Source organism: Seriola dumerili, unplaced genomic scaffold, assembly GCF_002260705.1.
Source record: "Seriola dumerili isolate Sdu_G_001 unplaced genomic scaffold, Sdu_1.0 BDQW01000193.1, whole genome shotgun sequence".
Lineage (NCBI taxonomy): Eukaryota > Metazoa > Chordata > Actinopteri > Carangiformes > Carangidae > Seriola > Seriola dumerili.
In genome coordinates this window covers 1,001,295-1,014,574 of record NW_019174448.1, presented here as the reverse complement: position 1 = coordinate 1,014,574, position 13,280 = coordinate 1,001,295, and the positions used below count along the sequence as shown (strand labels likewise).

General features: G+C 38.8%; 2 protein-coding genes across 3 annotated transcripts in view; one reads left to right on the top strand and one right to left on the bottom strand.

The window, feature by feature from the left end:
• The window catches only part of LOC111228020 (phosphatidate cytidylyltransferase 2-like), a 35,496-nt gene extending 32,584 nt beyond the window's left edge, over positions 1 to 2,912 (top strand). Inside the window, exon 13 of the mRNA XM_022753790.1 lies at positions 42 to 2,912. Coding sequence (XP_022609511.1) covers positions 42 to 177 — 136 coding nt within the window. The 3' untranslated portion in view covers positions 178 to 2,912. The remainder of the gene's footprint in view (positions 1 to 41) is intronic.
• Positions 2,913 to 7,245: 4,333 nt separating this feature from the next.
• On the bottom strand, positions 7,246 to 12,424 carry tmem175 (transmembrane protein 175). Of its 2 annotated transcripts, XM_022753788.1 has the most exons (10): positions 12,126 to 12,424; positions 10,740 to 10,778; positions 10,464 to 10,561; positions 10,326 to 10,377; positions 9,571 to 9,606; positions 9,390 to 9,473; positions 9,014 to 9,178; positions 8,833 to 8,911; positions 8,568 to 8,703; positions 7,246 to 8,253 (listed from the first exon to the last, which is right to left on the bottom strand). In XM_022753788.1, exons 1-10 carry the CDS (start codon positions 12,327 to 12,329, stop codon positions 7,581 to 7,583), a joined length of 1,566 nt encoding a protein of 521 aa, XP_022609509.1. In that variant the 5' UTR covers positions 12,330 to 12,424; the 3' UTR covers positions 7,246 to 7,580. The 2 variants fall into 2 exon arrangements, with proteins under 2 accessions (XP_022609509.1, XP_022609510.1); XM_022753789.1 differs by lacking the exon at positions 10,464 to 10,561 and having other exon boundaries at positions 12,126 to 12,166.
• Positions 12,425 to 13,280: the final 856 nt, after the last annotated feature.

Genomic DNA, 13,280 nt, shown 5'->3' with positions numbered 1-13,280 from the left:
TTGTTTCCACTGTTGTCATATTTGTAATTGCTGTTTTGCAGAGGCCCGAACCCCAGCAAGGTGCTGCAGCAGCTGTTGATGCTCCAGCCGGAGCAGCAGCTCAGCATCTTCCACACACTGCACTCCCAGCTGAGAGAGAGGGGCATGCTGCCCCCCGCCGCCGCCCAGGCTGAGTGAAGAGGCCGCCGGCTTCACGGGGTGATGACTGGAGAGAGACAGAGAGAGAGAGAGAGAGGTGGAGAGTGTGTGATGGTCTGGAGAGTTTAAGTCAGGTAAGCATGTATACACACACACACACACACACACGCGCACAGACACACACACTCTTTAAGTATGCCCGTATGGTGTGTGTGTGATCCCAGGCGTCTCTCAGAGCGTCCGTCGTCATCCTGCCGCCTCTTCATTCGACTCCAACCAGCTGAAAATCACGACTCTACAGACTACGTGGAAGAACCTCGTAGTAACTAAAGGAAAAAAAACAACAACAAAAAAACAACAACAACAACAACAACACAACAACAAAAACGGGCCGGCTTCGTTGCTTTTCCCACATGGACCGGCACATAAACTATGACACGCCTCATGAGCGAACAGGCAGCCCCCCATCCTGAAGACTCACAGACTGGAGATAAAACGTCTCATCAAACACAAACGGACTTTAAAGCACACGGCTCTCTCAGCGCAGGGTGGATGGTGGATGTGCGGTTTCCCCGTGGACCGCAAATATTGCACTGACTTCAGCTGAACACACGGATTTAAGAAGCTTTTACCAGCATAAACTGGGCCCAGATTTTGTTTTTGTTTTTTTGTTTTTTTTTTGGGCACGTGGACCTGAGCTACAGCGAACAGACTGTTGAGACTCGTCTTTCTGGGGTTTTTCGGGGTGCGGGGGAAGTAACGACGCAGCAGGGTTGTCGAACATACTGTAGACACTGTTTTATAGACTATGCTCTATTTCATGATCTTAACCTCACAGCGCAACAAAAAACATGTAGCATGTTCGCGAGTCCTGTCCCGGGCTTCTGCTAAACTAAGCCATGTTTATTCTCCTCTTCCACAGCGTGAACTCTTAGCTTTTAGGTTTCTGTCTGACTCTTTAACTAACTCGCACAATGTTGAGTCAATAATGTTTGACTGTAGGCATGTTAACGCAGACACTAGAGCATCAGCTGTGCACTCAACACGCAAGTTAATGTATTGTACATAGATAGATATATTGAAGATATTTAGCTGAACAAATACCTAATATATAATAACTACTCATGTGACCTGCTGGGGGAAAAAGAACACTTTTAAACTATGAGGAATAATATGCAAAACAAAAAAAGGAGATGTAACTCATTTGTAGCCTTTAGCATGAACAAATTAGATTTTTAACAGGTAGGGATGTAGATTTGATCTGAGGTTGCTGCTTATTTAGAGGGTGAACTTTTACTAGAGAATGTAATAAGAATTTAAAGGAAGAGTTTGACATTTGGGAAACATGCTTGTTTGGTTTTTTCTTTTACTGAGGATTAGATGAGAAGATTGATACCACTCCAGTCTCTGTGGAGCGAGAGCCAGGAGGCAATTAGCTTAGCTTAGCATAAAGACTGGAAGTGGGGGGAAAATGCTAGCCTCAGTTAACAACGGCTAGGTGCAGTAACTTCCCATAGTTTTCTTGCCACAGTAATCAGACAAGTGCAAACAGTTAATAAGAATTAATGCACAGAATTAAGAGCAGATCCATACATTTATAAAGGAGCTAACTACAATGCTAACGACTAGCATTCTAGCTTTTTAGAGACAGTGTAGTGACCTAGATCCAAGGGGGCCAGTTGCACAAACACTTAAAGTTTATTTTCTCCTTAGCTGAGGGAGTTGCTGCTGTCTCATCCTCCTGTTGTTTTGACGGGAACTTCACTTTTTAAAGCATTTAAACTTGGAGAGCGACACGGCACACCGCTGTCGTGTCGACTATGATGACCAGACGTCCCTGTTTTCTGGAGCAGGAGTCCGACAGAGGGGGCTGCTAGCTATTGCACCTTCAGAAATGAAGCTAAAACCTTCAAAATAGAGTTAGAGTTCTTTCTTCTTTTTTTTTGTGTTGTTTCTAGGCGAAGAAAACGTCAGCTGGCTCACTCATTGGTTAGTTAGTTCATAACGGGGCAGTAAACTAATAAAAACAAACATACACAAAGCCCCCCAGCCAGAACTTGAAGAAATAGTTTTTATATTGGACCCTTACGAACTAAAGAAATATAAATAATTGTGGATTAGACAGGCACTCAGACCTCACAACTGCTTCAAAGGTAGGGAGTTGTAGTTTTATCAGTCCTCCTTCACTATAGTTTACAGAGTACAACAGTTACCACGGTGAAAATACATGAAACAGGGACTGTTCCTCTTTTTTATTTAATAGGTAAAAACATTGGATATATTAAAAATATATTGACTGTTGAACTGGAAATATCCCCGGTCTTCCTTTCAGAAATCTGGTCACTTTACTGTGGACATGAAATACCTCAACTAACTGACTGGAAAGATCCGTAACCATTAATAATGAAGGAGCTGGAACGAGCACAGCTTCGGAAAGCTGAGTAATCCACCTCGTAGACGGTTTGACAACTCATAAACTGACTGCCGGTTAAATCTGTACTGTAGAATCAATTCCTAATCGCTAAGGGTGTCCATCGGGTTCACCCACTCCTCTTGGGATGAGTTCATTTCCTTGATTTATCACCGTAGACCAGGTCACGTTGCAGATAAGAGAGTAAGAGGCACTTTTAGTGTTTTTTTCTTAGTTTTGTTGCTAATTTCTTCTGAGCAACGGTTTGATCAACTTTAAATGATTCTTAAGTATAAGACTAAGATAAAGAGAAAATATTAAATACTTTAAGAAAACCTTAAGGAGAAGACTTGAAGGTTTTCGTGCAACCATTTTTATTTTAAGGAAAACTTAACTCAGACTTGAAGGAAAATCTTAACTTAAGGTGTTTTGTGCAACTAGTCCCAGGAAATCATAAGTCTAAAATAGAGTAAAATTGTTACTGCCATCAACGACACGACCCCATGAGATGTGAACTGTGGGGGCAAAAGTTTAAAGTTTACTTTAACTTTAGTGGAAAATAGCCGAGGTGTGGCTCCAATGAAAATAATGACCTCAGTTGAATTTCTTCTCATCTAACTCTCTGAAAGGAAACAAATACGCACTTTTCCCAAAATGTGTGAACTAGTCCTTTAAAGATAAACGACCGTGCTTCCTTTATCGATTTAACCAATGATTTTAGTTGCACTGTAGCGGTGGAGGTGGGAGGGGGGCGGGGCTGGAGGGGGCGTAGGACCCATCAGACCTCTCTGACAGGGTCCCACATCCTCCATGTTTGTTAAGCTCTTGAAGAAAAACTTTCTATTTTAGTCTTCTTACACGTTAAATCACTGTTGTATGATTTAAGTTTTGAATGTAGTTTGCAAACGAAGATGTTATCGACGATAAGATCTGAGTACACGTGGAGCCGAGATGCTGTTCGATATGTGCGTATATACAGTATAGGCAGTACTGTATTTACACATATGTTCAAGTATATAAAAAAATCTGATCCATTCTGATGGTTATATGAGCAATATTTTAATCTTATGCAAGTTGAAGTTTGGATTGGATCGTTAAAATCTGCACGAAATCTGCTGCACGTCTGATGAACCAAGTTTCACCAGCGTGACGAACCAGATGATGCATCATGAGCGTGTAACGAGGCTGCGTTTGCGATGAGATTTCTCTGACTGAATCCAGAGATAAATGTTTACCAAAGCACTGTCTGATTAACACTGATTTCCTCTTATTACTGAGAAAAAGCTCCAGGGTCCAGGTCCGAGCGGTCGTGTCCTTCCTGTTTCGACTTCCTGTCCTTGTTCTGAGAAATGAGGAGAGTTGGGGAGCTGGGCGGCAGACTGGGGTACTAACATTTACATCCGTGGTCCGTGCAATGAGTTTTATTTTATTCTCTTCCCTTCCTTCAGTTGTTGGACGAGGAGGATGTTTTAATTTATTTGTCCAGTTTGCTCAGTTTCCTCATAGAAGTGCATTTTAGCGTGTTTTCCCCATTGGAAGTGAATGGGGTGGGGAGGGGCGGGGGGGTGGGGGTTTTGCTGGGTGGATTTTTGGGACCAGCTGTATTGCTCTGTGTAAAGCTAAAACTCAAACACACACACTACTGCTTTACAGGCTTTTCTGTGTTCAACCTTCACTGTCCAACAAGATGAAGAAAAAGCACGTAAACATCTGGACAGAAGCAATCAGACCAAAAACAGGCGACAAAAATCAACACAGACGGTCACATTACTAAAGCTGTTGTTTGGAGTCTCGAGGGTGTCACCGGAATAATTAAACACCGTAACTCATCAAATTAATGTGTTTTAAAGAACTAAAGTTTACATGTAATGATGCTATTTCATACTATGAAATGTTGAAACTGTACAAAGTTATAAAATTATCATGTTCTACTATTTCTTTTTGTGTCTCCCATGAATAATAGATGGATTTTAAATTTGATTTTTAAATTAAATATTTTTGATTAGTTGATTTATTGTTTTCTCTGTAAAATGTCAAAAAAAAAAAAAAATTCCTGGTCCAACCTGATGAAGAGTCTAAAACAGATCAATTATCAATCATTTTTACTGGTTGTACATTTAATAACTTTCCATAGTTTCATTTAAATACATCGATAATTATTATAATTAAGAATTGAAATATTCCATTGGCACGTTCGAGACTCCACAGTGGTTCAGTCGTAGTTCAGATTAGACTAATTTATATTTTTATTCAAGGTAAGAAGGTAAAACACAAACGTCAAGGTAGGAAAGAAAGAGGTAGATTCAGACGCCCCAAATGTCAGGTAACGACGCACTGCTGATGTTTGGTCGCTCGTCTTTTTAATTGATCATTTTGTGTATATTTTGTTTTTGATTTGCTTTTGAGAAGAAATGTTTTCTAATGATAATCTATAGCTTTTGGAGTGGATAATATTTAAAATGATACTGAGGAAGTATGCTGTTAATATATGGGCAACACAAAGTTGTGTATAAACCACATATTGATACGTTGTTAGGGGATATTCAAGCTGTTTACTGTATGGAGGTGAATAAAGATGTTTTTTTTTTTTCTTTAAATGATCTGTTTCATGTTCATTTTTAAAAAATAACGAGACAAAGAATTTAGTTTCACATTAAAGGAACAACTTCAGATTTATTCACAAAACAATGCAGTGTTTGAACTCATGTAGCCATTACAAACAAACACACATCCAAGCATTGACAATAGAAATCTGTTCCACTGACTTTAACAAACACATTATGCCGGAGGAGTGACAACGAGAGAAAGACGGTTTTAATTTGATGTCAAAGGAAAATAAAGGGGGGTAAGGATTGCGCTGCTAGAAGCGAGTGTTGGGACTCAAGAGAAGCTACGTTTCTGTAGCTTGGAAAATATTGAATAAAATATTCAAATACAGATTTTTATATTGGGGGAAAATGTTAATTGTTTCAGATCCAAAGAGCATCATGATGAAAGGCAAACAAATTCAGGTATTTATTCCTCCATCAAATCGGGAAAATAACTTTGATTTGACCAATGCTAGATATAAATACCCATAAAATAAAACCACACATAGTTTTAAATGCAGCTTCCTTCCTGGACTGAAAACAAGACATTCAAAACAACAACAACAAACACAAAAAAAGGCTGAAAATATGAAATGACACATGTCCAAACAATCACAAACAAGCTTTTCACCCGCCCACTTTTCCTTTGTCTTAAAAAGCGATACATCAACAGTATTTGTTTTGTTGTCACTCCTTTCCAGACTTAATATAACAAACGCTTCTCCATCATTAAAGTGCATTTAAGGTTTGAGTCCCCTTTGAGTCAGTATTAAACACATCTGTACGTCAAATCACAGCATATCATCACAGCAGTATCTCAGGACTGTTTAACACAAACAACAGTGACCCCTTCTGGACAAATCTAGTACTTCTCCTTTTCCAACACAAACAGAGTTTGTTCTGGTGTTTTTAAATAATATTGGATTGATGTGACTTTACAAAGGAAAACACCTGAAACTAGTTAATTTTCTGCAGTTTTAGGGGTCATTTAAATAACATGTCCTTGTGACATATTTGAAAAGGTGGGATTACATTGCAGTTAGTAGTCGTACACACAAATATCTGAATCAAAGCATTTTAAAATAGTGCAATTTGAAGTTTTATGGCGCTACCCGTTCAGTACAATGTTTAAAGTGCCCGACACTCCGTGACTTGTTCGTCTAACAGGTCAACTCAAACATTTATATCGCGACAAAACGTCTGAAAGGAGACGAAATTTGGTAAAACAAAACAACTTCCCTTGACGTGCCCTTGAGCAAATACTTCAACCATCAGCTGTCATGTGTGAATTTCTGCAGTTGAATGTGTCTGAACATGATCAGGAATTCATCTCTGGGTAAACAGAGGTTGAAAAATAATGATTTACCTTTTATTTATTCAGGTGAGTCCCATTGAGAAACCTGAATGTACATTAAAAAAAACAAAACAATTAATGAGCAAATAGATGGATAGAAAAAGAATTCACAATACAATTTAAATAAACAATTAAAACTACAAAACTGTAACATATAAAATGCCATAATTAAAACACAGCCATTTATCCAGTGAGGAAAAATAAAGTTAAAACAATTGCATTCTGTTTTGGGACGGTTTGAAATGTTGTTTCTAAAATGTGGATAACTTATAAGACTATCATTGTTTTGAAGAACTATATTGTCTTCAGCATCAAATCCAAATGCTGTCTTTCCAAATTCAGAATTAACTTTAGGTACGGTACATTGACTGTTAGCCGATCATGTGACCCGAGTTTTGGCGCGTACCAACTGATCTGACCGGGAGAGATGTAATGGAAGGTGGTATGTTATCAATAACGGCCTTATAAGTAAATACGCACCAAATGCACGTCACGTCTCTCCGATACAGACGACCTGTACTTGGCACAGAAACTTAAATCCTAATTATAAAAAAAACCATCTTTCTGCTCTGTCGACCCTGCGTGTTTCAGGGTGAATGGAACGATAAGCTAAGTCATTCAGCTAGCTACATGATTTGAAGCCATCACTGAAAACAAGAAAACAGCCATTCTCAATTTTTACCATTTCCCGCTTTGGGATTGATAAAATCAAAGCGGGAAAAACCTTACTGAAGGTTGTTTCAAAAAAAAGTTGCTAATCACATCTAGCATAAGTATATTCTGCATGTTAGGTTTACAAGAATTTCATGAGTAGCTAGGCTTTGGCTGTCAGTATCCCTCACTACTCTGGTCCACTAAGTGTTTTCTTAACCTCTACAGAGTCCATATTCGCCTTCAACGTGTTTGGTCACATCTTTTCCAACGTGCACTGATTCCCTCCCGAGATTTGAACGAGGAGAATCCACTTTCCATTTTGTTCCTGGTTCAAACCCCAACGGGCTCCTCCTGATGAGAGGACAAATCTAAGCAGTAATGCCTCACAGCTCTGTCAGTTTTCTTCATTTTCTGTGGCCACTCCCCTTCAAGTTAGCTAGGTGACTAAAGCGTTGAATGGCACCCTCGTCTCGTCATCTTCCTCCTCTACAACAGTCCTTGGGTCGGGCCTGTCGGGACAGAAGATTTGCCGTAGCAGCGCTAGCCCGACGCGCACCAAGAGCCTCAACACAAGAAAAGCAAAAGGCACCGTGATCTCCATCAGGTGGAAAATTGAGGCGCTAAATTTACTCAGGATACATGTGAGGAAAAATGTCCCTAAAGCTACGCAGGGGTACAGAGCTAGCTTAGCGAGCATGAACACGTGCTCACGTCCACCGTACCGCACATACGGGTGCAGGGTTTCCTGCTCATTGTAAAGAGCGACCACCCAGATGGTGAGCTGAAATATACCTGCGAAGAAAATGATCACACAGCTAATCTGAATGGCTTCCAGTTCGTTGCGGGAGTTGCGCGGGAACTCGTGCGTCAGCTGATAGGCTAAAGGCAGACCTCCGACGAACGCCAACGAGAAGGTGTTCAGCAGGCCCATGAAGCGCGTCGTCTTGGTGACGTGGAGGAAGAGCGAGTGGTGGACAAACCAGAGAAGGCCGACGGTGGCGAAGGAACCGAAGTAGGCGAGATACTCCGGGCCGTAGGCCTGCAGAGCCGCGACCAGGCTGCCGCCAAACTGCTCCTTCACGACAGTTGGGTCGGGAACGTTGTCCTCACTGAAAGCAAGGAACCAGATTTATGTGATTCTCTACTCAAAGCAGCTTTAAACATGACAATAAAAAAATTAAGACACAATCCAAAACATCATTATCTCGAGATAATGGAATAATTACCTTGAGATAACGGAGCTTTGTTTTCTCGAGATAACAGGATAATTATTCCGTTATCTCGAGACAACAAATCTCCTTTTTCTTGAAAATAACGGGATAAAAAAGTATTAGCATGTATGGCCTTTCTTTCTACACACAGTATGCACCGTGTTATATCTGTGTCTTTATTTACCCCTTTAAGGTAATAAAGGGAAGCAAACCATATGTCCAGGATTAGAAGCGTTGCTACGATGGCGTAAACTCCGTCACTGAAAGCCTCCACTCGCTCTTTACTGAGGGGTTCATTAGGCAGGTAGGTGTAGAACAGCATGGAGTCTGGAGTCTCATCCACCTGACCTGAAAACGTACAAGATTATTTATTTATTTTTTTTGGTAATTCTGAACTAAATCTACATCCTCAATCTTAACACCTGACCAGAGGGTAAGAACATACACCTACCTGTCCGGTGAAAGTGTAGTGCTTACCGATTGCTTTGCTGCGACACCACTTCAAACACTGGGAGATGTAGGGCAGGAAGATGACAATGGCTAACAGCACGTAAGACTGGAAGACAAAAAGAAAATCATTAAAATCAATAATCAAAACATATTAACATCATCATTTAAAAAAAAAAAAAGAAAGAAAGAAAAAAGAAATGCCACCTACCAGCTCGAAGAAGATGAAGGAGAAGATGCTGGCGAAGAAGCACATGAGCGGCACTCTCATGATGACTTTGAGGATGTGGTGTTTATAGTAGATCTGGTTCTCCGAGATCTGAATCTGTTCGTTCAGCAGGAAGGGGCGACTGAAGGCGTACAACACAATCACCGACTACAGAAACAAAAGATACAGGATCATAATGTATGTGATTACACAGAAGCTACATTTTCAAAACAAAAAAACAAAAGCTATAATGTTGGAAGCATCTGATGTCAGGTCCACGTGTTTATTTGACATTCAAAATTAACAGAACAGTTCTGTATATTTAGGAAGATGCAGCTATTAATTTCAAGGTGATAAATCCACTTCTGTCTGGCCTCACCTGAATGACGCCGATCACCATCACACAACCACAAAACAGTAAAATCCCGAGGATTTTCTCTGGGAAAGTCGCCATTAAAGAAAACTGCAAAGAGAAAAAAGAAAACATCAGTCATCTAAACATTTATTTTAACAAAAACTGACTGAAGTTGCACTGAGCTGCTGCACTGACTCTTACTCACTGTGTATGGCAGAAAGGTTATCAGCATCATGCAGGCCTGAAATAGACCCGTAAGCAGAACTTCACATTAGAAGGAAGGAAGTGTGGTCGCCAAAGTAAAGTGCTAAAAGCACACTCAGTAAAATTCTCATCTCTCTCAGCAGTCCACCTTAATATACATGTTATTTTTGCTGTAATTATTATGCATTTTTTCTAGGAAATTAGTTGTTTCAAAAAAGCTAAGCTCATTAGCCTTCGTAATATCAGCTAAAATCTGATTTGAAGCCAATTAGACAATGAAAAATAACCAAAACCAGTCAAAACTAAAATATTTGACGAACCACAGGTAAGGAAGATTTATAAACTAGGAACCAGAGAGACGGCAGAAAAAGGACAACAAATTAAATGCACATTGACAAGAGGTATTAAAAAAAAGAAAGAAATATATGTACCTATTATGTAGAAACAAAATAACACAAAACTTGATAAATAATAAAAATAATAATAATACACTTTATTTGTATAGCATCTTTCATACACGAAATGTAGCACCATGAAAAGACATAAAATGAACATAAAAATATGTTAAAAACATTTTACAAAAAATTTATGTAAAATGAGATAAAATAATAGTAGAAATGAAATAAAAAAATACAATAAGAAAAATAAAGATTAGATAGAAAGCATAAAATAAACATCAGGAGACTCAATATGAATGTTATTTAAAACTAAACTCACTGTATATAATAAACTCAAAACGACCTCAGCAATACTTACGAGGTTCAGCAAGGCAAGGCAGTCGTCGATCCGTACGATCACTTGAAACAACCTGTGAAACATGAACACACACATACGTGATCAATAAAAAGAACACACCTGAAAATAGCTGCTGTGATAATAACATTATTAACTCACCTGATATGAGCCGCCCAGGCAACAGTCACTATCAGGAATGTCATTAAGTAAACAGCAATTTTTGTTGTGAGCAGCAGCTGAACGCTCTCTCTCAACTCCTGCAGCACATAGACACCAGGGTTTATAACCTTTAACCTTTTCACTCTGACTGAAAAAACATACGTGCAACAGGCTCAACAGTATCACAGTGACAACACTCCACGTTCTTCAAAACACATAATATTATGAAATAATAAATAAAAAATATTTATATTAAGCCTTGAAATCAGTCCGCACCTCATTATCCTCCATCTTCGTATGAGCAACAGGTAATATCTGTGGAAAGGTGAAACAGCGTTAGGAGCGACTTCAAGCTCTATTGTATGACTGACCCTGAATATTTGAATTTAAAAGTATTTGTCACTAAATATATAATATATACACAGAACATATACTGCTTTATTAATTAGTATTTTGCTTCATGTGTCAAGCTAACCTCTTAAAATATGACGTGATATAAACAGGATACATAGTAGTTAATACAATTAGTATTTATTGCTACTTCTTTGTCTCAATACACTTTGTAGTTTCTAGTACCTTTGATTTTTGTTGTGTCATGCTACATTTTAAAAAATGTTTTTTATTCTTTACTCACTTTATTCTATTCACTTATTTTACTGTTAATATGTTGTCTCTTTTATCTTTTCTTTTATTATTAATCCTCTTATGTTTGTTATTGTTTGCTAATGTTATTATAACTTTCCTAAAAGTATTTCATTGAATCTCGTTTTCAGTTTTCTTACTTGATTTGTCCTTTTCTTTTTAGCTCATCAGTCTGTGAAGCGCTTTGAACTGCACTAATCTGTATGAAAAGTGCTGTACAGATAAGGTTTGATTGATTGATAGATAGATTTTGTGTATCAAAAATGCTAGTAATGTATATACTGTTATAGTTTAATATTATTATTACTTATCAAAACTATGCATCTGCTCTCGCTGCTGTGACAGTTTCCTGTGTGGGATCAAGCTCCACCGCCACCAGCTGCAACATTGACAACACTGCTCACACACGGATGAATCATTATAATCCAATCACATTACATTATATATAATAGTACATATACATATATATATATATATATATTAGATAGGGGGCTGCATCATTCTGCATCATCTCACTAACTTTTACAAACTAATCAATTAATAATCAGCAGATTAATCCTAAGTGAAAATAATCATTAGTTGCAGTCATATGTAAAAATGCTACAGCTACAACTGTAAAATGCTCCTAACACATTAATGCATCAGTAATAATAATTTGATTATATATAATAGTCTTTATATAGTACATTTAATACTTTAGGCTCATTTTACTGACTATATTTAAAAACCTTTACTCACGTAAAACATGTAATATATAATTTTGGTATTATACTGATATTTTTTGTCAGTATTAGTACTTTTAATTACGTAGAGGATCTGAGTGCTTCCTCCCCCACAACATTTTACTGGTAACCTTCCTGAATATTGAGGAATATTTTGAATTTTTACATTTAAAACATCCTCCTCAAACAGATACAAATAATTGTGTTCCGCTCCTTCCTCCTGTCACTCCTTGGTCTCTGCAGGATCAGACCCTCGGTGGGTCACATCCTGGTGCACGGCTCGGTGCGTGTGTCTCACCATGACAGTGGCGATGATGGAGATGAGGGCGTCGCTGTAGGCCAGCAGTCTGTGGGAGGACTGGGTGCTGCTGTGGCCCTCTCTGTCGGATGGACTGACGCTCCCCAGGAACGAGGAGGATGCTGCGTGGCTCCTCGTGCCCTTCTTCTCCATCTCCTCCTCGACGTGGTGCTCTATGATGTCGCTGTCGTCGTTTTCCCCCATCGTGGAGGAGCTACTGGGGGCGCAGGGGCCGCGGCAGACACCATACGGACCCCGCGGACGGAACTGTTTGCAAACAGCCGACTGACAGCTGACTGAGGGCGGGGAAACAGGAAGCTGCTGTCCGCTTGTTTTCCTGTTCCCGGAAAAGATCGTCGATAGCGTGTGAGTAGCCACTCGGTAGTTAAAAACGGATCCAGGAAGTGTAAGACAGATACGGTATGTTTCCCAAAACTGTAACAACTTCGTTTTACTTTCTTTTTTTTTTTTTTATGTGTACCATATGTTTGGTCTACAGATTTAGTACTTTTTATTTTTGTTGTGTCATGCTTCATTTTAAAACACTTTATTTTGTTCACTCTGTTCACACTGTAATTATGTTGTAAACAGTATTTTATTATATTTTACCCGTTCTTGAATTGTTAAAATTATATATTATATATAATATATATGCAGATGGTGGACTTAAACATGTACAAAGCAAACTGTCAAGAAGCATTTCAGTTCTGAGCAAAGCAAAACACATTCTGGACCACAAATCACTCCACATTCTCTACTGTTCACTGATTTTACCATATTTACAATACTGTGCAGAGGTTTGGGGCAATACTTATAAATGTACAATACAATCTCTATCCATACTGCAGAAAAGAGCTATAAGAATAATTCATAATACCGGTTATAGAGATCACACAAATTCACTATTCTTAAAATCAAAAATATTAAAATTCACTGACCTAGTTCATTTCCAAACAGCACAAATTATGTTGTTGGGGGTTATAATCTGAGGGGTGAGTTCAACTTAAAACATCAGTGGGCACATACAACACTAAAAAGTTTTTGTCTGTCAGTTTGTGGAGTGAGGCTGTGGAACAGACTGGGTGTGGAGCTCAAGCAATGTCCAAGCATGATCCAGTTTAAAAAGCGGTACAAACACATGGTTTTCACGAGGTA